This window comes from Mus caroli, unplaced genomic scaffold (genome assembly GCF_978045245.1).
Source record: "Mus caroli unplaced genomic scaffold, Mus_caroli_1 scaffold_11, whole genome shotgun sequence".
NCBI lineage: Eukaryota > Metazoa > Chordata > Mammalia > Rodentia > Muridae > Mus > Mus caroli.
In genome coordinates this window covers 108,128,415-108,152,147 of record NW_028227266.1, presented here as the reverse complement: position 1 = coordinate 108,152,147, position 23,733 = coordinate 108,128,415, and the positions used below count along the sequence as shown (strand labels likewise).

The 23,733-nt window shown below is 42.5% G+C and overlaps 1 protein-coding gene across 1 annotated transcript; it reads left to right on the top strand.

The window, feature by feature from the left end:
* Positions 1-4,391: 4,391 nt before the first annotated feature.
* LOC110288492 (F-box/WD repeat-containing protein 15-like) lies at positions 4,392-22,779 on the top strand. The gene is made up of 10 exons (XM_021154824.2): positions 4,392-4,481; positions 5,410-5,447; positions 5,640-5,803; positions 8,357-8,475; positions 14,278-14,487; positions 15,759-15,917; positions 16,744-16,954; positions 18,361-18,539; positions 18,838-18,962; positions 22,680-22,779. The coding sequence occupies exons 1-10, from the start codon at positions 4,392-4,394 to the stop codon at positions 22,777-22,779; spliced, it is 1,395 nt and encodes a 464-aa protein (XP_021010483.1).
* The last annotated feature ends 954 nt before the right edge of the window (positions 22,780-23,733 follow it).

Genomic DNA, 23,733 nt, shown 5'->3' with positions numbered 1-23,733 from the left:
CAGATGACTCTAGCTTTGTGTGCAACACACACTCCAGTGAAGTTTGCTTGGCAGGCCAAGAGGCCTGGGAGCACTCACAAGGCATAGAGTTTCAAAAGGAACTCACCTCCTGGAAATTTGGCATTCTCATAACCCATATACTCATACCCTATCACCACATTAGTCTGGTGTATGGTTCCACGTGCTCTCTTTTAGTATTATTTTATTATAAGTGCCTTTTAAGATTGAATTCTGACATAGCTAGGCCTTCGCCAGTGTTCCAACATCCTAGAAAATTCTTGAAGACGAGGAGCTTGGAATAGTTCAGGGCTAGTCTGCAGAGTGTTTACTTGAGGCAGTAGCCAGTCTCACCCATACATAATGGCCTAGCTAATAGTTGTGTTTACCATGTAAAAGTTAGGGAATCCCACTGAGACAGGGATCTTCACTACAGCCAGGTATAGCAGGCTACATTGCATATTAGAAGCAAGTTGGTGAATTCTTCTGACCAATGGAGATTCTCCACAGATACTTAAAAGAACAGCCAAGTTACGCTCATACAAGAATTTATCAAGGCCTAAGAAATATGGGGTTTGTGGTATTGCATTATTTATCAGAAGGTCTGCTACAGCAGAACCCCCTGGTGCTAGCTTTCACAAGGCTCAAAGAAGTATCACTAATTGTGACTAGGGTGTGAAATCTTTACCTGTCATTAAGCTGACCCTAGGCAGGACTGCTTTATCTTTACTGTAAACATTTACCTGGTTCCTGTAAGTCCTTTGAAGTCATTCCTTTGTTTTGTGTCAGGTAACTCGAATATACTTTGCCTGCTGTGACTTCCTACCCCCTTTATTTTATGTATTATATAAGACTGGTGTTCGATTTGTGGAAATATATTCAGATTGTCCACAATCTCCTGTGTGCATCTGTCTGTCATTTTCACCGACTCCTTGCCCATCTGCACCTAGAGACCTGTCCTAGACAGACAAGGGACACAAGAGGTTCTGAGGCACTTGTGTCAAGCCGACATAAACTAGACAGGACTAGGTTGAATGTGGTTGCAGTCAGGTGGTGTTGCTGACCTCAGTCATCTTCAGAGCCTTCTGTATTCTGTCTACAGCCTTGGCTGCAGGATCTGAGCTTCTCCTTCCTCCTTCCTTCTCCATCTCTCTATAAGGTGTCTTGAGCCTTTGTTTTCTCTTTATGAAAGCTCAGAGTATCCAAATGTCTTATTGGAAGTTGAAGATTGTGATGGCAAGGTTCCCAACCTAACCTGTTAATTCACTGAAGCCTGTTATTAAGAGCTACAGACATCTTACCATACCCATTAAGGTCCCAAATGTTTGCAGCAGACACTGGTTAAGAACCTGGGTGCACTCTTTCTCAGTCCCTCCTTAATGTTGTTAAGGAGGTATTATAGGGTTTCCAACCATCGTGAACATGCAAATATGCCTTTATATAGTAACTGCAGTGGCCTGTGATGGTGGTCCCTTTAAAAGACACATCTATGTCCCAATCTCTGGGCCTTGTATGACCTATATGACAAAGCTGTGAATGTCATTTAATATGATAAAATATATGCCTGAGTGGGACTTTGGACATGGCTTATCAATTAAGAGCACATACCACCTCTGTAGAAGACTCTAGTCCTATGCCCAGAATCTCCTGGAACAGCTCACAACGGCCTGCAGCTCTAGCACCAGAAAGATCTGACACCTTGACCTTTGTGTGTACCTGTGCTCAAGTTCACAAACACACATTCTCATTCACATAATGAAAAAAAGTCATAGATATTACTGGGTTATCAATCTCAAATGAGTAACATATCTTAATTTACTCAGATGTGCTCTGACAATATTTACAGGTGACCTGAAAAAAGAAAGATATCCCAGCTGGGTGATTATTTGTCTTTAATCTCAGCACTCTGGAGGTAGAAGCATCTAGATCTCTGAGGTAGAGGTCAGCCTGGCCTACAGAGTGAGTTCTATGACAGCCAGGGCTACACAGAGAAATCATGTCTAGAAGTAAAACAAAACAAAACAAAACAAAACAAAATAAAAGTAATTTCTGCATGATGGGACACACCTTTAATCCCAGCACTCAGCAGCAGGCAGAGGCAGGTGGATCCCTGGGAGATCATGTCCAGCCTTGTCTACATAGTGAGCCTGAGTCACCAGAGCTACGTAGTGAGACAAAGCAGAGAAGGGTGTATACCAGGATGAGAACATGACTGGCGGCAGGGACAGATTATGGAGTGATGCTTCTCAAGTCCAGGGATGCCAGGGCAGTTGCTGGGAACTGGCAGACAAGGGGTGGATTGTCTTCTAGTGCCTCTGAAGAGAACAGGGCCCTGACAATGTTAGATAAACAATGTCTAAACCTGGAACAGAGAGTATTTTTCCCACCTCCCCCATCTCATTTACACTCACTTGTTCATCTGCCACAAGAAGCTACTACAACAACCATCTTCAGCTCGCAATGTGCAGTGAATATCAGAGCCTCAGAAAATGTTCTTCAGCTCATCCCTCTCCTGGTCACCTCATGGTTCCTTTCCCAGATGGCCATTATTGAACTACTGGATTAAATAAAACAAGAAGAAGGATCTCTTTAGGTTTGGAGAGACGGGTCAGTGGTTAAGAGTACTGTCTGCTTTTCCAGAGGACCTGGGTTTGATTTTCAGCACCCACGTGGGGCTCACACCTGTGTGCAACCTCAGTACCAGGAAGTCAAATGCCCTCTCCTGGCTTCTGCAGGCAAGAAATTTCATGTTGGAGGCCAACCTAAACTCCTCAGTGAACTCTAAGCCAGCTCAGATCATAGGACAATATTCTTGCTCATTCAATCATACACACACCCCTTAAACAAGTACGCAAGGTAAAAATAATCAGATAACCAATATGAATGGATACTATCCATTGTTAAGGTGTCTGGAGTAGCAAAGCCTCAAAACTGTTATGAGGAGTTACAACAGCTCTGTATTTGAACATCTAAATCAGTCACTCAGAGAAAGAAGCCAGGACCATCAGCTGGCTCAGCAAATATGCATGCAGAAAGGTCAAAGCCATGAAGTAAGGCACATATCTTTCATCCCAACACTTGGGAGGCAGAGGCAGACAGATCTCTAATTTTGGGACCTAGATTATATATGAAGATTGAGGCTAACCTGTCAGGGGTAGAGAGTGAGACCCTGTCTCAAAAATAATAAAGAAGAGAACATAAAAAGAGATAAAGAAGAAAACTGAGAAAGTGAAGCACAAAGAGGACTCTGGCCCCTTTCAGGGCCTGTAGTGTGCCCTGTAGTCCCCTCTGCAGGCTGCTTTCGTTTTGCTGGTGCTTTACCATCTAACCTGCAACTCTGTGGCAGAAAAGCCAGCAGTGGGGTCTGCAGTAATCAAAACTGTTTACAATCTGAATCAAAAGAGACCTCAGTTGAAAAATTGGCTGTGTGCATATATACACATATATTCACATTGTGTGTGTGTGTGTGTGTGTGTGTAAGTATGTATGCATGCATATGTCCATGGTGTATGTGTGTGCACTCTATCATAGTGTTGGGTTAATTGAGTTGTTGTCTTTAAAGAACAAAGGATCATAGTTTCCAGGGTCCAGGACATAAGCTCTACCTGTGGATGCACATGTGAAGGTAATTTTAGAATGAAAATTCATTCTGATTTCTACTTAGTAATATAAACAGCATGAATGAAATCAGCATGACACTTTTACTTTTCTCTTTTTAATAAAACAGTAATTTTTCTCTCCTTATCCTAGACTGGACTAGAATTCATGTGCAGTACATGTAAAAGTATATGCAGGAGTGCCTATGCCTGTGTATGTGCAGAGAGCAGCAGGAAACATCAGGTGTCCTCTTTGACCGCCACTTTCTATGAGAAAGCTAAGTACACAAGTACATGATCTCAGAGGCTGTGCAGGCACAGAGAGGTGGGTCCTGCGAATCTAACTCAGGTCTCAAGGTAGACATGAACATGGAAACCAGAGTCCCTACACCAGAAATTTGGAGAAAGCTAACGGACTTCACATAAGCAATTGAAACTGTTGAAACTTAGTGTGTTACTCCGGATTTTCTAGAAAGTTCTTACAAGTACATCATCAATCAGAGATGCCCCAGATCATGTGCTTTTGGTCTCCACAGTGCAAGGAAGGGGTTGTGAGCTCATCTACACAGTGAAAATCACTGTGGAGTGAGTTCAGGTGTGAGCACTCTCAGCTGAGTGCATCTGGCTCCAGTGAGAGGGGAAGGGGAGTCAGGCTGAGAGTCTACACAGCTGCAGCTTGCTCCAACCAAAGCCTGATGGGCTGTGGTTGGAAATCCTGCTAAATCTTTGGCTAACTCTTTAAAACGAAGCAAGCTGGGGAGGAGAAAGAAGAGTCAGTGTGGACTTAGGCCACTGAAGATGGAGATCCATTTGCCTAGTTTGCCGATGATGAAAATCCTCTCCCATCTGGATGCCTACAGTTTGCTACAGGTTGCCCAAGTGAACAAGGTAAAAGCTCCTTGGCTGAACTCCTCCATTGGGTGCACCCTACAAGAGGCCCTTTTGACTTTTCCCACTCAGTCTTGGAGTCTCGGCTACCCCAGCGACACACTCTCACACCCTGGCTTCCTTCCTTCCTTCCTTCCTTCCTTCCTTCCTTCCTTCCTTCCTTCCTTCCCTTGCTCCCTTCCTTCCCTCGCTCCCTTCCTTCCTTCTTTCCTCCCTCCCTCCCTCCCTCTTTCCCTTCCTTCCTTCCTTCCTTCCTTCCTTCCTTCCTTCCTTCCTTCCTTCCTTCCTTCCTTTCTTCCTTCCTTCCTCCCTTCCTTCAATTTCTCCTAAAACTTACTTAACTTACAGGCCTGTCAACTCAGCTCTGACACATTAGTGTCTCAGGGACTAAGCTGCTTCTCTTGATCAACAGGACCTCCATCCTTCAGAATAGCAAATAGATATATCTAAGATTCATGGGTTAGTATTATCCATTCTGAAGACCTCAAATATGGTTAATTGAGGTAGGAGTGTTGGCACATGTCAGTAATTGAAGCACTTGTGAGGTGGAAGCAAGATGATCGGGAGTTTGGGTCAAAATCAACCACAAGAATGTAAAACCAGCCCAGGCAACTAGACAACCTATCTCAGAACAGTAACAGTAACAGTGATATAAAAAAAATTCTACTAAAATAATGGAACAGGCTGCACTTCAGAGATATGTTGCTAATATGTGCTATCCCTGATATTCTTTGTCAGACTTTGAGCCTGGCCCTCCTTCCACTGAGCTCTCACAAGGTGACTTGTGTTTGCTGGGGTAGGTCTACCCAGGCTGGCTCAGCCTGCAGAGCTAGGACTGTTTGATTAACCTGTGTAGGCCCTGCCCAGAACAAATTGAGAGCAGGAGAGGGAGGGAGTTGTTGGTTTAAGGATTCTTTTCTCTCCATAGAACTGGAATGAACTTGCAAGCAGTGATGTCCTGTGGAGGTAAGGAGAGGGGCAGGGTGGGGTGGGAAGAGGGGACAAGATGGGGCTGAGGGAAGAAGAGGCCTTCTGATTCTGGGCCTGGACCTCTGCTGCGTGAGGATGGTTAGTGAATAAAAGTTTGCTCACTGTAACCATGGCTCTAAGGTGAGGTGACTGGGGTCAGCCTGATGGGAATGCAACTGTGCATTGCAGGAAGTTGTGTCAGAAGAGATGGCTCTACTGTGACATGCTCACCCTACAGCTCCATGGCAAAGAGACATGGAAGCAGTTCTTCTTTTACAGAACATGGCAAGAACACGCCAAGTCCCGGGCAAAGCCAGAAGATTTCACTTACAAGGAAATTCCTGTGGAGTTTGGTATAAGCTTGGGTACTCTAGAAGAGATACCCACTTGGTTTTTCCCAATTTGTGCAGTCCTAAATTCTCATTTAATAAGAGGAAGGGAATTGTAGTTTAACAGCATGGGCCTGCTGTACTAGTCTAGCCATGGTACTACTATGTGATCTGCTGAGTGGTTGTTCAACATCTTTTTTTTTTTTTTTTTTTTTAAAGATTTATTTATTTATTATATGTAAGTACACTGTAGCTGTCTTCAGACATTCCAGAAGAGGGCGCCAGATCTCGTTGCGGATGGTTGTGAGCCACCATGTGGTTGCTGGGATTTGAACTCTGGACCTTTGGAAGAGCAGTCGGGTGCTCTTACCCACTGAGCCATTTCACCAGCCCCTGTTCAACATCTTAAAACCAGATCTATTGTCCCCTTTCCCTGAAGGCTTCATACCCTTCCCAGAGTATAGAGAAAATTTACTGGGGAAATTACCAAATAGGCTTTAGTATTTATCTTTTTCAAAAAACTTCCTTAGACCAGTTTTCTGATGAAGAGATGCTTTGAAATTTTTTACATTTATTATTTTAGTGTTAGTGTATGTGAGGTGTGTAATCACACAGTGTTTGTGTGTCAGAAGAAAACTTAATGGAATCCATTCTCCTGAAAGGATGAATTTTATTTTTTTCTGTTTATTTAAGATAAGGTCTCACTATATAGCTGTGTCGAGCCTGGATCTTTATCTGTAGACTAGGTTGGGCTCATTTCAAGAACTGGTGCATGCCTTCATGAGACTGGTACAACTCTCCACCTGATTTTCTTCTTCTTCTTCTTCTTCTTCTTCTTCTTCTTCTTCTTCTTCTTCTTCTTCTTCTTCTTCTTCTTCTTCCTTCTTCTTCCTTCTTCTTCCTTCCTTCCTTCTTCTTCCTTCCTTCCTTCTTCTTCTTCTTCCTTCTTCCTTTTTCCTTCTTCTTCCTTCCTTCCTTCCTTCTTCTTCCTTCCTTCTTCTTCCTTCCTTCTTCTTCCTTCCTTCTTCTTCCTTCCTTCTTCTTCCTTCCTTCTTCTTCCTTCCTTCTTCTTCCTTCCTTCTTCTTCCTTCCTTCTTCTTCCTTCCTTCTTCTTCCTTCCTTCTTCTTCCTTCCTTCCTTCTTCTTCCTTCCTTCCTTCTTCTTCCTTCCTTCCTTCTTCTTCTTCTTCCTTCTTTCTTCTTCTTCTTCCTTCCTTCCTTCTTCTTCCTTCCTTCTTCTTCCTTCCTTCTTCTTCCTTCCTTCTTCCTTCCTTCTTCTTCCTTCCTTCTTCTTCCTTCCTCCTTCTTCCTTCCTCCTTCTTCCTTCCTTCCTTCTTCCTTCCTTCTTCCTTCCTTCTTCCTTCCTTCCTTCCTTCTTCCTTCCTTCTTCCTTCCTTCTTCCTTCCTTCTTCCTTCCTTCCTTCTTCCTTCCTTCCTTCTTCCTTCCTTCCTTCTTCCTTCCTTCCTTCTTCCTTCCTTCCTTCCTCCTTCCTTCCTTCCTCCTTCCTTCCTTCCTCCTTCCTTCCTTCCTCCTTCCTTCCTTCCTCCTTCCTTCCTTCTTCCTTCCTTCTTCCTTCCTTCCTTCTTCCTTCCTTCCTTCTTCCTTCCTTCCTTCTTCCTTCCTTCCTTCCTTCTTCCTGCCTTCCTTCTTCCTTCCTTCCTTCCTTCCTTCTTCCTTCCTTCCTTCTTCCTTCCTTCCTTCCTTCCTTCTCCCTTCCTTCTTCCTTCCTTCCTTTTTCCTTCCTTCCTTCTTCCTTCCTTCCTTCTCCCTTCCTTCCTTCTCCCTTCCTTCTTCCTTCCTTCCTTCTTCCTTCCTTCCTTCTTCCTTCCTTCCTTCTTCCTTCCTTCTTCTTCTTCCTTCCTTCTTCTTCTTCTTCCTTCCTTCCTTCTTCTTCTCCTTCCTTCCTTCTTCTTCTTCCTTCCTTCTTCTTCTTCTTCCTTCCTTCTTCTTCTTCTTCCTTCCTTCTTCTTCTTCTTCCTTCCTTCTTCTTCTTCTTCCTTCCTTCTTCTTCTTCTTCCTTCCTTCTTCTTCTTCCTTCCTTCTTCTTCTTCCTTCCTTCCTTCCTTCTTCTTCTCCTTCCTTCCTTCTTCTTCTTCCTTCCTTCCTTCTTCTTCTTCTTTCTTCTTCTTCTTTTCTCTCTCTCTCTCTCTCTCTCTCTCTCTCTCTCTCTCTCTCTCTCTCTCTCTTTCTCTCTCTCTCACTGGATCTCATGTACCACATGCTGATCTCAAACCCTTCATGTAATAAAAACAAACAATGACCTTGAACTTTGGCTCTTCTGCATCCAAATGAGTACCAGTTTAAGGTTTATAAGCCTCCAGGAACCAAACTGAGCACTCTGCCCAGGAGTTAAAGCCAAACCCCAGTACTCATTTTATATCTATAGTAACAGACTAAAGAATAAATGTATCTGAACCAATGACCAGCCTGCAGTGTGCTTGGCTGCCTCTCTCTTCATCCTTTCCACAGCTGTTATCTAAGCCTTCTGCATGGCAGAGGGAAGGGAAACATACCTCCTTCAGTTAGAGTTGTCCCTCAACTCTCTTGTGTCCACATATTGTTGCGGTTTCCTTGCAGAATTTTGGGCACATCCATGTTATATCTCAAGGCATGGCTTAACAAGAAATGGACAAGGGAAGTCTGCTGTCTGTATGGTGACTTCCGTGAACAGGATTTCTACCTGGGATATTCACAAGGTGAGTCTGGCTGACAAGTAGCAAAACATTCCCTCATATGAATTCTAATTTCATGTTTTTGTTTTTGAGGATGATGAGACAGGATCCCCAGTACACACCAGTCTGTCCCAGAAGTCCCCATACAGATCCATCTACCTTGGCTTCCCATGTGCTTGGGTCAAAGCATTGCAACACCACACCTGATTTTTCCCTCTTCCTACTTTTTATTTATTTATTTTTAGAATGAATTATTTTCTATGTATGAGTGTTTTCAGGGGATATATGTATGTGCAATCCATGTTTATCTGCTGCCTGTGGAGGTCAGAAGAGGGAGCCAGGTCCCTTAAAAACTGTAATTGCAGATGACTGTAAGCTGTGGGCACTGGGCCTGTGGGCACTGAACTCCAGTCCCCTGCTTAGCCACCTGTGCAGGGCCTGTCAGTGTTTCAAAGTTTTCATCATAGAGTTTGTTTTCATGCAAGGTCAGGTGTACTCTTAGGTATTCCTTTTTTTTTTTTTGAGACATATATTTATTATATATATGTGTGTGCTTGTGTTAATCTATGGTTGGTGCCAGTTGGCAGAGGCCAGAGGCTGTCAGGTGTTGTGTAGGCTTTGGGAACCCAATTAGGGTCCTCTGCAAGAGCATTAATTGCTCTGTACTGCTGAACCATCAGGGTTTGTTTGTTGTTGATTTTCTGGTTTGGAGCAGGGTTTCACTTTGTAAGAGCCTTGAGAGAAACTAACTGTGTAGACCAGGCTGGCCTCGAATTCTGAGATCTGCTAACTTGTGCCTGCTGGGATCAAAAGAGCATACCATGCCCAGCAGGCCCCTTCAGGGTGGTGGTCCAGGCTGATGTCAATGGGAAGGCTTCTCTGATCCTTCTTCACTTTGTTTAGTACTGCATGGGAAGGGCACTGATTTTTTTTCCTTGTTATTTCTACAGCCTGCCAATTTGGGGAAGTTTATCAGCTCTCAGAGTTTTCCAGAGGAATCATAGGGTCTCAAAATACAGCCTCATAGTGTCTGCAAATGAAGAAACTCTGGCTTCTCTTTCCTATTGGCCTCCCTTTTATTTGTTTCTCTTGTTTTATTGTTCTAGCTAAAACAATACCATAATAACTGTGAGTAGAAAGTGTGGATATACTAGTCTTGTTCCTGACTTTTCTGGAAATGCTTTGATTTTTTTTTCTCATTGTTGGGGGTACAGCAAAGAAACTGTAGACATTACTGCTCAATGACATAATAAAGGCTTTTTATTATACATATGAGAAAATGGCCAGAGATTCCTAGAACAGTCCAGGGTAGACAGAGAAAGAAGTAGACTGTGTTGTGTTCTTAAAAAGACTAGGATATGTTTTGCAGAGCAAAGTGTAGTGAGGTGGGAGGTATGCCTCAGCAGGGAGGCCCATGCTGAGGCATACCTTCCCCTGAGGTAGGAGACATACAATGTGTATTGTGCAGAATAGAATTTATGTAGGTTCTGTGAAGCAGAGTTGAGAAAGCAGTAGAGACAGAGAAAGCTGGAGAGGGAGAAATGGAAAATGGGAGAGAGGGGAGGAGAGGGGAGGGGGAGGGGAGGGGAGGAGAGGGGAGGGGAGGGGAGGGGAGAGGAGGGGAGAGGAGAGGGGAGGGGAGCGGAGAGGAGAGGCAGGTCACCAAAAGTGGAGAGGGAAGGGGGAAGAGGAAAGAGGGAAAAATGGGTTAAGGAGAGAAAACAACCAGACAGAAGGGACAGAGAGAGCAAGGAGGGGTCAAACAGCTTCTTTTATAGCAAGCCAGGTCTACCTGGTTGTTGCCGAGTAACTGTTGGGAGAAGCTCTAAAGAAATGCTAACATGCCTCCATTTTGGATTAATTTTTAAAAGGAGAAACTAAAAAGAGGCAAAGGTGAATCAGAAATAGGTTCATTGTGATCTTTAGTTGCTTTCTGCTGACTTTGGGGCCACATGTCTGGAAAAACTAAGAAAATGGGGATGGGTGTTGGTCTAGTCTTAGGAGAGTCTCTTGTTTCGTTGCTGTCCAGGATCTGTGGTACCATCTGTGGGTAGGAAGGAGCAGGTCTAGTAGAAGCATCCGTGTCTGTGAGAGCAGGCGCTGACACATCTGTGAGTTGCTTCTCTGGAGCTGTCCTGGAGGTAGATTTTGAGTAAACACCTGGATATAGCAAGGTGCTGGAACAGTTATGTATATTTGAGGAAGAGAATAAAGTCAAATGCTTTTGGGAAAAAAAGAAATTTTCTGCGGTGTACATTTGAAACATTTATGTCTTGGTGGTTGGGGTGAGAGGACTCCCGATCCCAGGTAACAGTAGAGCAGTCTCAGCCCCTGAAATAGTTAACAGGTAGAAACTTAGGCTATTGATTGGCAGGTGTACTTATCTAGATGGAGTTTGTGTGGTCCATGAGAGGTGGAACTGATTGGGTATACTGGAGCTTATAAGTTTACAAATAGATTAATCTGTTAACAGCATTGACACTCTTTAAGATGAGATTAAGGAAGACAAAAACGATTTGTGGAGCAGAGGAGCAACAGGGGATATTTTCTTATGGGAGACAGAATATATTTATACATATATGTATATATTATACATATTATATATACACGTGCATATATGTATATATAATATATATCATAAATATATGTATGTAATTGTGTTATATATATAATAACAGATATATTATAAATATATAAATATATATATATATATACATTTGGCAGCATGAGAAATATTATAACTTCTCATTTAAAAGACAAATTAAAAAAACTTTAAAATTTGACCATGTGAATATGATAGTTGATTATATTGTTTACTATGAGAAACACATTAATTCTATAGTTAAGAGTGATTGAGAATAGTATTCCATTGTGTAAATATACAACATTTTTGGTATCCATTTCTCTGTTGAGGGACATTTAGGCTGTTTCTAGATCCTAGCTTTTATAAATATGGCTGCTATGAAATAGTGGAGCATGTGTCCTTATTACATGTTGGAGCATCTTCTGGATATATGCCCAGGAGTGGTATAGCTGGGTCCTCAGGTGGTACTATGTCCAATTTTCTGAAAAATCACCAGACTGATTTCCAGAGTGGTTGTTCAGCTTGCAATCCCACCAGCAATGGAGGAGGAGTATTCCTTTTTCTCCACGTACTTGCCAGCATCTACTGTCACCTGAGTTTTTGATCTTAGCCATTATGACTTGTGTGAGGTAGAATCTCAAGGTTATTTTGGTTTGCATTTACCTGATTGACCCATCTAGCAGTCCAGTTATTCGAGGATCTTGAGGGGACATTCTCCTAAGATCCAAATGGGGGGAGGGAGAGATGGACACCAAGTGCGAGAATGTAAACAGTCTGAGTAACATCAAGGTGTCACTGTATTCAGCAAGGCTCAAGGCTTACATGCACAAGCAAAAGGGGAAGTACTTCTCAGCAGGAGAAAAGGGGCATTGGAAATGCACAAGCAAAGAAAGAAGTACTTCTCAGCAGGAGGGATGGGGCAGCAGAAAAAGAGGAAGTACTTCTCAGCAGGAGGGATGGGGCAGCGGAAATTTTTCTTTTGGCAACTACACAGGGAAGCAGGAACATGCTGGTATCAGGGTACATCTTGTAGTCAGGACATCTGGCACTGACTTAGGGCTGGAACGTTCTGTGGTTGTTCTCAGAGCAGTGCGTAGGTGGCCTGCTTTTGACCCACGTTTCTTCTCATGGGGAGAGGTCCAATTCAGACATCAGGACAATTGTGTTGTATTAATAGCTCCCAACACCTGATGACTAAGGATATTGAACAGTTCTTTAGGTGTTTCTGAGCCCTTCCAGATTCCTCAGTTGAGAATTCTCTATTTAGCTCTGTTCCCAATTTTTAATAGGGTTATATCATTCTCTGGAGTCTCACTTCTTGAGTTCTTTGTATATATTGGATATTAGCCTTCTATTGGATGGAGAATTAGTAAAGATATTTTCCCAATATGTTGGTTGCTGGTTTATGCTATTAACAGTATTGTTTGCCTTACAATTGCTTTCCAATTTTATGAGGTCCCATTTGTCAATTCTTGATCATAGAGCATAAGACATTGGTGTTCTATTCAAGAACTTTCCCCCTGTGCCTAAGTGTATGAAACTTTCCCCACTTTCTCTTCTATTAGATTCAGTGTATCTGGTTTTATGTGGAGGTCCTTGGACTTGAGCATTCTACAAGGAGTTAAGAATGGATCAATTTTCATTCTTCTACATGTTGATTGCCAGATGAACCAGCACCATTTGTTGAAAATCTAAGTTTTCCACTGGGTGGTATTAGCTCCTTTGTGACCAAGTGACCGTAGTTATGTGTGTTCATTTCTGGGTTATCAGTTCTATTCCATTGATCTACCTTTCTGACATTGTTTCAATACCATGCAGATGCCATGAGCATAGATCTCCTGGAACCTTCCTGGGATGAGTGTCTTAGGGGAAGAAACAGGGCTAGAGCTGTGGTAGCATTGTTGCCCTGGCTGCCTCACAGTATGTAGATATAATCTCTGTTCTCTATGGTTTTGTGAGTGCTAGGGGTCCATATGATGACCTGGGAGAGGGATGGTGGGGACCCTAATACCAGTGAGAAAGAACACAGGATGGGCCATGCCTATGGTTCTTGAGGACATTACTCCTGCTTGTCTCAGTGTTATGACACCAGATTGCCACTGTGCAGTCCCTGCTGGTTTATGCAAGAGTTTCTTTCTATGTATACTCTGACCTTTGAGATGGCCAGTTGCTGAGCCATTGTAGGAGAGAACTCGGTGAATGCTGGAACCTCAATGTGTGTTTCTTAAGAATCCTCTGTTCTCTCAACTATTTTTTTATTTTAGTATGATGTAGAACCTAATGCAGTGAACATTAATCCATTCTTGAAGTTGCTTGGTTCTGCTTGTCTGGGAGAAGTTCTTACCCTGTAGTCTCAGCTGGTCTGGAACTATGTAGGCCAGGCTAGCCTCCAACTCAACATATCTGCCTGCCTCTGCCTCCTGAGTGCTGGAACTAATGTGGTGTCCCAACATACCCAGCAAAGGGCCTTTTATTTTGTTATGGTCTCAATGTTGATAAACATTGTATCTTACAACACACTGGAAATGTAACATAATGAAGAGGATGATCTTGGGGTTGGAGGTTTTGGAGTTTATGGGTTTTGTTTGGTTTAGGTTTTGTCAGTGGGTTGGAGGATGCTGTTTAGGATGATATCAGGCTATCCTAGAGTTCAGGCTGATCATGGACTCATGGGGACCCTCCTACCTCTGCCTCCTAAGTGCATGAGTCCTGTTTTCCTGTCCATTTATGCCACAAATAATATAGATGTTGTTTTTCTTCTTTGTGATTCTTTTTTATTTTTATGGACATAGGTATTCTGCCTGCATGTATTTCCATGTGAGGGAGTCAGATCCCCTGGAAATGGAATTACTAACAATTGTGAGCTACAATGGGTGTTTAGGGAATTGAACCAAGCTCCTTTCATTAAGCACAGCTAGTGGTCTTAACTACTGAGCCATCTCTGCAGCCCTGTGTTTCCTTTACTTTTTTGAGATAGTCTTGTAATGTAATCCCAACTGGCCTGAAACTTGACATTGTACACAGGACTGGCCTCAAGCTGCTACTGACCTTCCTGCCTCTCCCTCCCACAATGGGAGTCTAGGCCTGTGCTACCACATCCTGTGAGGGATGCTTAGAACTTTCATACTCTTTTCTTGTAAGTAAGATGGTGTTCCAGTCTGGACAAGGCTGCAAAATAAAGCTGGTGAGTTAAAGCAGTTGAACTAGAGGTGCTCAGACAACATGATGCTCTTGTTCTCCAGGGTGCTATGACCTGGGAAAGCCCAGTACAGAAATCCTATATTGAGCTGATGACTACCCTCCCTGAGATGCACATTGCGGTCACTGTAGATATAAGAGCAACTATCAAACTATGGGACTGTCACAACAAGGATGCTCTGGCAACTAAGAGAATATTCTCTCCGTGTCAAATACTGAAAGCTGTGTATACAAAGGATGACCCAATTGTCTTGGTAAGTGACATGTCCCTTCCCACCCCCGCAACTAAATCTGGAATAGTCACACAGAACAAAATACTTGCCAATTTGAGGTACCATTATTGTCAAATCTCAACTTGCCTTCCTAGAGTCTCTGTGAACACTGAGAGTCAATCACAATATATCATAAACATGACTATCCCTTAGCCTTTGACACATTAAAATTCTTTCCTGGCATCTAGGGAGAGGTAGCTCAGTGGATAGCAGTGTTTGCTGTGCAAGCGTGAAGATCCAAGTTCAAATCCCTGACACTCACATAAAAAGTGGGATGTGGCTAAATGTGCCTGTAACCTCAGTGTTGTTGGGGATGAAAACACAAGGATCACTGGGACTAGATGGCTGCTAGCCAAGATAGCCTAGCTCCAGGTCCAATAAGAGACTCTTTCAGGAAATCAGGAGAGGGGTGGTCTAACAGGGTACCTGGCAGCCTTCTCTGGTTTCCATATATGTCCCAGTATATAATCTACATACACATGCTTAAGTATAGAAATAACAAGCACAAGAACACACACATACACACACACACACACACACACTTTTTCTAAGTGATTTTATATCTTTTTGTCTTTGAAATGATTATTAGTCCTGAATCCATGATTTGGTTAGAGACAGTAGAGAAAAATGTGAATTTTATCACATATACAGAAAAATGGATAATGCTAATGTCCCAGTGAGTCCTGGGGAAGTGTTTTAGGGTGGAGAATCTTGACACACACCCTACCTCATGAGTTTAAGACAGAGTATCATGATATAGCCCTGGCTGGCCTAGAACTCACTGGGTAGACTAGTGTGGTCTAACTCTCAGAGGTCACAGAGGCAGATGAATCTCTTGCATTTGAGGTTAGCCTGGTCTACAGAGTAATTTCCACTATACCCAGGGGTACATAGAGAAATCTTTCTCAAAAAATTCAAAAGGGAAAAACAATTATTTTGTGCATGAATATTTTGCCTGCATGTACTACATGTATGTATCAACTCTCTCTCTCTCTCTCTCTCTCTCTCTCTCTCTCTCTCTCTCTCTCTCTCTCTCTCTCTCTCTCACACACACACACACAGAGTTACCTACTGAGTCAACCCCCAGGTCTAGGGAGTCTTATTCCTTGGATTCACCCCAAACACTCCGTAAGGCAGGCTGGTCACAGCTTTGGGTCTCATTACTGGACTTGATGACACAGTGCAGATAACACTGCTTCCTCCATACTTAACCTTTCCCCACTGACCTGGTGCTGCTGCTGCTCTGATTTCAGGTAGGTGATATCTCGGGAAACCTCTACATCTTTAGGATTCCTGACTTACACCTCATTTCCAGACACAATGTATTCCCATACGGTATTGATGAACTCCAGTGCTCTCCTCAAAATAAATGGGTCTTGCTGATCATAAGAAAACCACAAGCCTTGACAAAGGTAGGTGGGTTATAGCAACTCCAGGGTGAAGGTGGCAGACAGTGGGAAAGTTCAGTCCTCAGGGAAGTCTAGGCAGACCACTCCCCCTCTCCAAAGCCCTATCATGAGGAAAGCCACCCTACAGTAAGGAAAGAGTAATGTGCTTGGGAACAGTCACGTGACCAATCACAATGGCAAATGTCTATTAGTAAAGTGTCCTTGAAATGTGGCTCAGCCAGAGGATGAAGACAGGTGAAATAACAGTCCCCAGACACCTTTGCTGGATAGAAAGCAATTTTCAATCACTGGCTGACATGATCAACAGTAGCTGATGCATTTCAGATAAGTGCTACCATACCCAATGCTTTATATACTGCCTTCTCTCTTAACTGCCAGCTCTCTGGTGCCTGGTTGTTAGGTACTGGGAGAGCAATGGTCTGTTCACAGGTCAAGTACTCCTGAGGGCCCTTGCATATTTATTTAGTTTTATACAGTCTCAATTCTTCAGTTAAAAAAAAAGTCCAGAACAACCCTGGACTGGTCCTCTGCACAGGAAAAATGTACTTAACCAAGCTCTGTCAGATGTATCCATTGAGGTAGGATAACTGAAGTGCCCTTTGACCTGGGTCAGGGACTTCATTCTGTCTCTGAATATGATGGGAGGGGCAGGAAGAAGGTGAGATATTTCTTCCCTGAGTGGGAGCAGTGACAGTTCTGCCCTGTCCTGGGTGAAGAACAGATGCAGCCACTCCTGGGTTTCTTTCGAAAGCCCCTTGTCTTGAGTGTGCTTGTGCCAGGCTGCCGAGATTTACTCTTCATTGATTCCACTGGGTAATATTTTCTGCAGGTGGTTTACATGAACAGCTTACTGAGGACATCAGAATTTTCTGACCCAGTGTCTACCAGTCTCAAATTTCCATTATGCCAAGGATTCTTCTGGACCCCAAGAAGGGAAGACAGGATAACGTTGATGTCCAGAAATGAACTCTCAAGCTCCACTAAATTTGGCACATTTGATATGAAGCTGGAAGAAATCAGGAACAAAGTAGCTGTTCAAGGTAAACCTTGGAAAATTCTCAAGCCAGACATGATGGCACTTGCCCCAAATCAGGCGACTGAGTCAGGAAAACTTCATAGAGGGTACTGTCTCACAAACAAAACAGATGGAGCTGCGAAGATGGTTTAGCATGTGCACATGCATACATTCGTCCACACAGATGTGCACACACACACACACACTGATGAAGTGAATAAATAAAAATAAAGGACCAATAATTTGTAGTGCACACCTTAAATCCCAGCACTCAGGATGAGAAACAATTAGAATCTCTGGGTTCCTCGCCAGCCTGATCTATGCAGTGAGTGCCAGGTTAGCCAGGGATGCATAGTGAAACCTTGTCTCAAAAACAAAAACACCAAATGACAAGCAATAACGAACTATATTATGGGGTACCAAAATGTTTATGACAGTGGTTCTCTATGTATAGGTTGTGACCCCAATGACAAATTTCTATCTTCAAGAATACTTAAGTCATGAATCTTAACAGTAACAAAATTACCATTATGAAGTAGCAATGAAAGTATCTCTATGGTAGGGCAGACCCCCCTCCCCACACTGCCACATGAGAACTGTATTACAGTTCAGTAGGAAGCATTAGTAAGGTTGAGAAGCACTGGCTTAGAGTATAGATGCACTTACATACGGAGCCTGACAACCTGGTTCAATTCCTGGGGTACCACAGGATGGAGGAGAGATCCAAATGCCTCAAGTTGTCCCATGACCCCAACATGTGTGCTTCTGGAATGAATACTTACACACACATAATAATGTAAAACCAATTTGTAAAAAAAAAATCCTCATTTCTCCTGTGTCTCCCACAAATGCTCATAGTAAGCTATAAATGTGTGTCATTGTTTTGCATTTTTAGTATTTGAAGACAGAGTTTCTCTGGGTATCCATAGCTAACCTGGATTTTGCTCTGTAGACTAGACTGGCCTTGAACTTGGAGATCGACTGGACTGTGCCTGATTGTGGATCACCTTATGATCATGCTCCACATGGTGTTTTTTGTAAAGGGAGCAGGAGGCTCCTTGGCCAAATGTGAACTTGTGCCTGTTTGATGGTCACTACAATAGCAATCTACAGTTTTCCAGGGGAGACATGCTTTCATTTCTGTCATGCACTAGGGACTGGGTTCTACTCTCCTTTCCCAGTACAGTTGTCTTTCCAATGTTTAAGCAACTGACTGTCCACATCTTCACTGTTTCATGGCCTGCCTTCCATGTCCAAGGACATGGACTTCACAGGACATAAACTTGACAGATCAATGGACTGTTTTCATTGTCTCTTTCAGACTAGCATGCCATGGAAGGAGGGATATGCTTTTCAGTAAGCATTAAGGATATTGCTCTTACTTAAATGATTGAAAAAATTGCCTCTGTATTTTCTGTTTGTTTGGAACAGGACATTTGGTAGCAAGTTTCTCTTTGCAAGACTACAAGGAGCGCGCAGAATGGATGGGAGTTAGTGAAAAGGACACGATTGTTTGTTCAACTGGATCCTCTCTCTTGCTCTTTGACATAAATGGTCTCCGTCTGCAGACATTTCAGTACTGCCCAGAGCAGATCTTGAGACTATGGGTGGTATGTTTGGAATTTTTTCCCTCCAGTGTGTGTGTATGTGTGTGTTTTAAATAGATTTATATTTTTTAAACTTCATACTGTTGGGGTGTGCACTTATGCATTTGTCTGTGTGTGAGCACTTGCAGAGGTCAAGGCAGACTTCCTGGTGTTAGTCTCTTTCTTTTTCCCTTCACATTGGCTCAGAGCATCAGGCTTGCTCAGCAAGTGCCTTTACCTGATGAGCCATCTCCTAGGCTCTCTCCCTGTCTTTTGATCTGACATTGACTCTAGCCTACTATCACTTGGATGTTCTTTGAAGGACCCTGTTCATGTCATTGTCACCTGTAATGATGGCTCTTTCGATATATACGCATGGGAGGAGAGTAGCTCACTGCTAAGGAAGTGTTATCGACTGCAAAATAAGAAATATCTGCCACCATCCAGGTAAGCTCTGCTTCTTGACTTAAATTGGACATTAATTTGAAAGCATTTCTGGGACTGGAGAGTTGGCTCAGCAGGTAAAAGCACTGGCTGCTCTTTCGGAGGACTTGGGTTCAGTGCCCAGCATCCACATGGCAGCTCATACCTGTCTGTAACTCCAGTTCCAGGGCATCTAACTGACACCTTCACACCAATGTATTGAAAGCTATTGTAAGCATTTAAAAAGGTCTATATAAAAAGGCATTTTCAAAGAGAAATGAACTTTCAATAAAATATATGACTAAATTTATGATCTTCAGCATCACACAGAACAGACATTGTGCTATAAATGTCTAAAATTTAAGTAGTAGAGTCAATAGGATCCAGAAGTTCAAGGTAATCTTCTGCTGTTTAGCAAGTTTGGCAGCCAGATAGGGTTCAGTGCAAAACCATGACAAACAAACAAACAAACAAATAGAAACTGGCTAAGCACAACACACACTTTTAATCTCAGCAGTAAGGAGGCAGCCAAGGTGCTATCTTGTCAGTTTGAAACTAGCCTGGTCTACATACTGCGTCCCAGGACAGCCAGGACTATAGAGCAAGATTATATATTAAGAAAGAAGGTAGGGAGGGAAAAGGAAGAATTGATAGTTCTGGGAACTCAGCACATACAGTTATGTCAACAGTCTCAGGCCTACAGTTGAAGTTGGAGAACATCTTATATATCTTGTTTCCACATATCTTGTCTTTAATGGCAGGATGGGTTCTCCTGAGTGTGGCCCAAACTTGGGTTCCTTCATCAGTGAGCTGTCATCATCTCCATTTGGCTAATTTTTCTTTAACTTTTACTTGCCTTCATCCAAATTATTTTCAGTGATCATGGTGTGGTGGTACAGGACCCAAACCCTCCACACAGGCTGCTGAAATGAATGTTGATTGTCAGTTTTTCAAAACACCTTTAACCCATCTCCAAAAAAGTAAAAGAAAAATATGGGTCCCAACCCCCTTACAGGATTTCTCTGTGTAAACTCTGCATCTTGGAAACAGGCTGGCCTTTATCTCTACCTGGAGATCTACCTGTCTCTGCCTCCAGAGTGCTGGGACTAAAGATGTTCGCCCAGAGTCCCTTTTTTAAAAAGGTCAATAGCACATGAAAGTTTACCATTACTATTTATATTATGTGTATGACTTGAAGATAGTTCTCCCTCTGAACATAGTGGATCAGAGCTATAATTCCAGTATGCAGGAAACTAAGACAGGAGAATTATCTCAAGTTTGAGGCTAGCCTATGCTACTTTCAAATTTAATGCTAATCTGGGCTGTACAATTGAAACTTTATTTCAATATTTTCCCCATACTCTATGGGCGTTATCTTCATTCACTTGATTGTTTATTGGTGGTGGTAGTGGTGGTAGTGTTTGGTACATTTTCGTGTGTTATTTGTTTGTTTCCTCCACTATGCTGTGGAGAGAATTTGTAGTTTGACTCAGTCCCATTTGTAAATTCTTGTTTTGGTTGCTGGTACCTGGGAATCCCTAGTCAAGAACTTCTGCCTAGATGGAGTCATGGAACATTTTCTACAGATTCTCTCTTAGTGGTTTTCCAGTTTAAAATCTAGTATTTTCTTCAATGTGTTATGAGTTGATTATTGAATTATTGAGTAGTGGGAAGGATAAGAATGTGTTGTCTTTTTAATCTTACTAACATCATCTATTGAAGAGCCTATTCCTTATCCTTAAAATAATTAACAAACCATAAAAGTGCAGGTTCTTCTCCTAGGCTCTGATATGTGTGCTTCAGGGCAGCATCATTCATTCTGCTTTGGTCACAGCAACTTGCTGTAATATATTTTAAAATCTGATACTGTGATACCTTCAGTTTTGTCATTTTGCTTTAGAAGGCCTTGGCTATATAAAGTGTGTGTGTGTGAGCATGTACATATATTGTGGTTTTGAGACATCTTCTATACCCCAAGACTGGCTTCAAGCTTGCTATGTAGTTAAGGCTAGCCTAAAAGTTTATGTATCCAAGGAGTACCTTGAACTCCTGAACCATCCCCTTTCACTCAGTCTCAGGTTTTTAAATTGGTATTAGTTTCTTCTCCTTCAGGATTTGGAAAGGGCTCTACAATGTCCTTCTGGCTTCTATGATGTGCTGAAACATCCCCTGTCATTGGGGTCTGTCATTCTATAGATGATCAGGTGGAATGCCCCTCTAATTTCACATTTCTGGTTTAACTATTAGAAACTTGTTCTTGTTGAGTCTAGTGTAAATGGTTGGAACTTAATGTATTTTGGCTTGACCTGCTTTTGACTCTCTGTTGACTTACCAGTATGGGGAAGGTACTTTTTCTTGTGCTTGGGGAGTGAATCCTGGGTCTTCCACATGTAAAGAATGAATTCTGATAATGAACTATACCCCAAAATTTCAGGGAGTTTTGCTGTGTCTGCCACATCCCAGGTGAGAGATGTAGGGGTGCCATTTATACCGTCTCAGTGCAATGCAGAATTAGGGTGTGGATGTCAGGTTTGACTAGAGTCTGCAAGTCCAATGGCAGAGGCTGTATCATTGCCAAGGGCAGGCCTTACACTTATGAGTTTCTGAGTGATCTATTAGACGTTTTTCTCTGTCATGAAGAACAGAATGACTGACATGAGCCCTACCATCTCACGGCCCTACTGCAGAGGGGATGCACTGCTATATTCACCCTGAGTGGACCAAGTTTCGCAAAGGGAACACAACTCAACTTTAACATACATTTATAAATTAAATCTTTGGTTTTTTCTGAGACAAGGTCACTCTATGTAGCCTAGACTAACCTCAGACTCCCTCAAACTCTGTCAATTCCTTGTCCTCAGCTCCTAAGTTGAAGTGATTTATAGATCAGTGACATCACACCAGGCTGCTCTCTCTGTTCTTAAGCTAAGAAATGTACTGAACAACTGATAATTGAGAAATGGGGCAGAGGTCTATTGCAGACGGCTGGGATTAAATCTCATGCTATGAATGATAGACATCCTTTGCCAATGTGCACAGTTACTCAAAAATAACCTGAGATGACTCAACAGTTTAGGCAACTGCGACCAAGCCAGACAAGTCCAGTCTCTGGAACCTATTGGTGAAAGGAGTGAACTAATTCCCACAAGTTAATATCTACTCACTCAATTCACAGGAGCATAGATATGCATTCGTGTACACACAAACACACACACACACACACACATGCACACATACAAGCACAGATAGCCACACATACCCATGTATGCAAGCACACAGGCACACATGTTTGTGATCACACACGCATACACACAGGCATGCACACATAAGCACATACCCACTCAGGTACACACATGCTTAAGCACAAACACACACACACACACACACAGAGATACACACACACAAGTGGACACCTACACACATGACAACTTAGTATTTTTTATTTGTTTATTTTATGTATATGAGTACACTATAGATGTCTTCAAACACACCAGAAGAGGGCATCAGATGCCATTACACCTGGTTTTAAGCCAATATGTGATTACTGGGAATTGAACTCGGGAACTCTGTAAGAACAGTCAGTGCTATCAACCACTGAGCCATCTCTCCAGCCCCCAAACACAAAAGTATTTAAAACTTTTAAACAGATTCAGGACTGTGATGAAAAGACAGTCCTTTAATTATCAGTTGATAAATCTCCCATTTGAGTACTGACATCTTGGTTTTTTTCCCCCTTTGCAGCTTCATTAACAATGTACTATGTGATGATGTGAGCATAATTGGAGTGATGACAAATTGTCCCTCCTGCTGCTATCTGATGACATATACCTTGAACTCTTGAAAACTGCTCCTGAAATGTGCTTTTGAAAACTGAGTGTGTTGTGTGTCATCTTCCTCAATGATAATAAAGGTCTATTTGCAAGCACAGGCTGGTGATTTCAGTATTTCTAAGCAGTGAACTGGCCGAATTTGGTGGTGTACACCTTTAATCATGACTCTGGGAGTGAGAAGCAGATGGAAGATCTGAGTTCTGAGACCAACCTGGTCTACACAGCTAGTTACAGGCAAACCAGTTTACATTAGGAGAACCTATCTCTGAAACAAAACCTATGGCAAATTTTAAAAACCATTTGGTTGTGACATCTGTCATTTCATTGCTATAGGGTTGACTCAGAACCAGGCCATGTGGGCAGCTTATTACTACAGAAGCCATGTGGCAAATTAAAATTAAAAAAACTTTTTTTGAGACTATACTAATCCTTTCCCAATTCTGCATTTAAACCATCCTATTTACCTCTCCTCACTGTTTTCTTTTGAATTCTTGACTTATTTTTTCTCTCAAACCACTTTTGAAATGAAGGGCATATGGGCTGGAGAGATGGCTCAACACTGAAAACCACTGGCTGCTCTTCCAGAAGACCTGGGTTCAATTGCTAGCACACAGACTGCAGCTAACATCTGTCTGTAACTCCAGTTCGAGGGGATATGGTACACTTCACACAAACGTACATATTGGCAAAGTAGCAACACACATAAAAGAGAGAGAGAGAGAGAGAGAGAGAGAGAGAGAGAGAGAGAGAGAGAGAGAGAGAGAGAGAGAGAGAAACATAATTATTAAAAGCCAGGTGGTGGGAGAGCACACCTTTAATCCCATATCGTGGGAGACACAGTCAGCCAGAACTGAGTACAAGCCAGCCTGGTTTACAGAGCCAGTTCCAGGACAGTCATTGCTATGTATGTATATGTATAGAGAGAAACCCTGTCTTAAAAATCCTTAAGATGGAAAATTAAAGTT

Excerpts from the sequence above, each read along its gene's own strand:
- LOC110288492 (XM_021154824.2), top strand. The coding sequence starts at position 4,392 with ATGGAGATCCATTTGCCTAGTTTGCCGATGATGAAAATCCTCTCCCAT. Across the intron at positions 5,448-5,639 it reads AGCAGTGATGTCCTGTGGAG|GAAGTTGTGTCAGAAGAGAT; the intron begins GTAAGGAGAGGG and ends TGTGCATTGCAG. Across the intron at positions 8,476-14,277 it reads CTACCTGGGATATTCACAAG|GGTGCTATGACCTGGGAAAG; the intron begins GTGAGTCTGGCT and ends CTTGTTCTCCAG.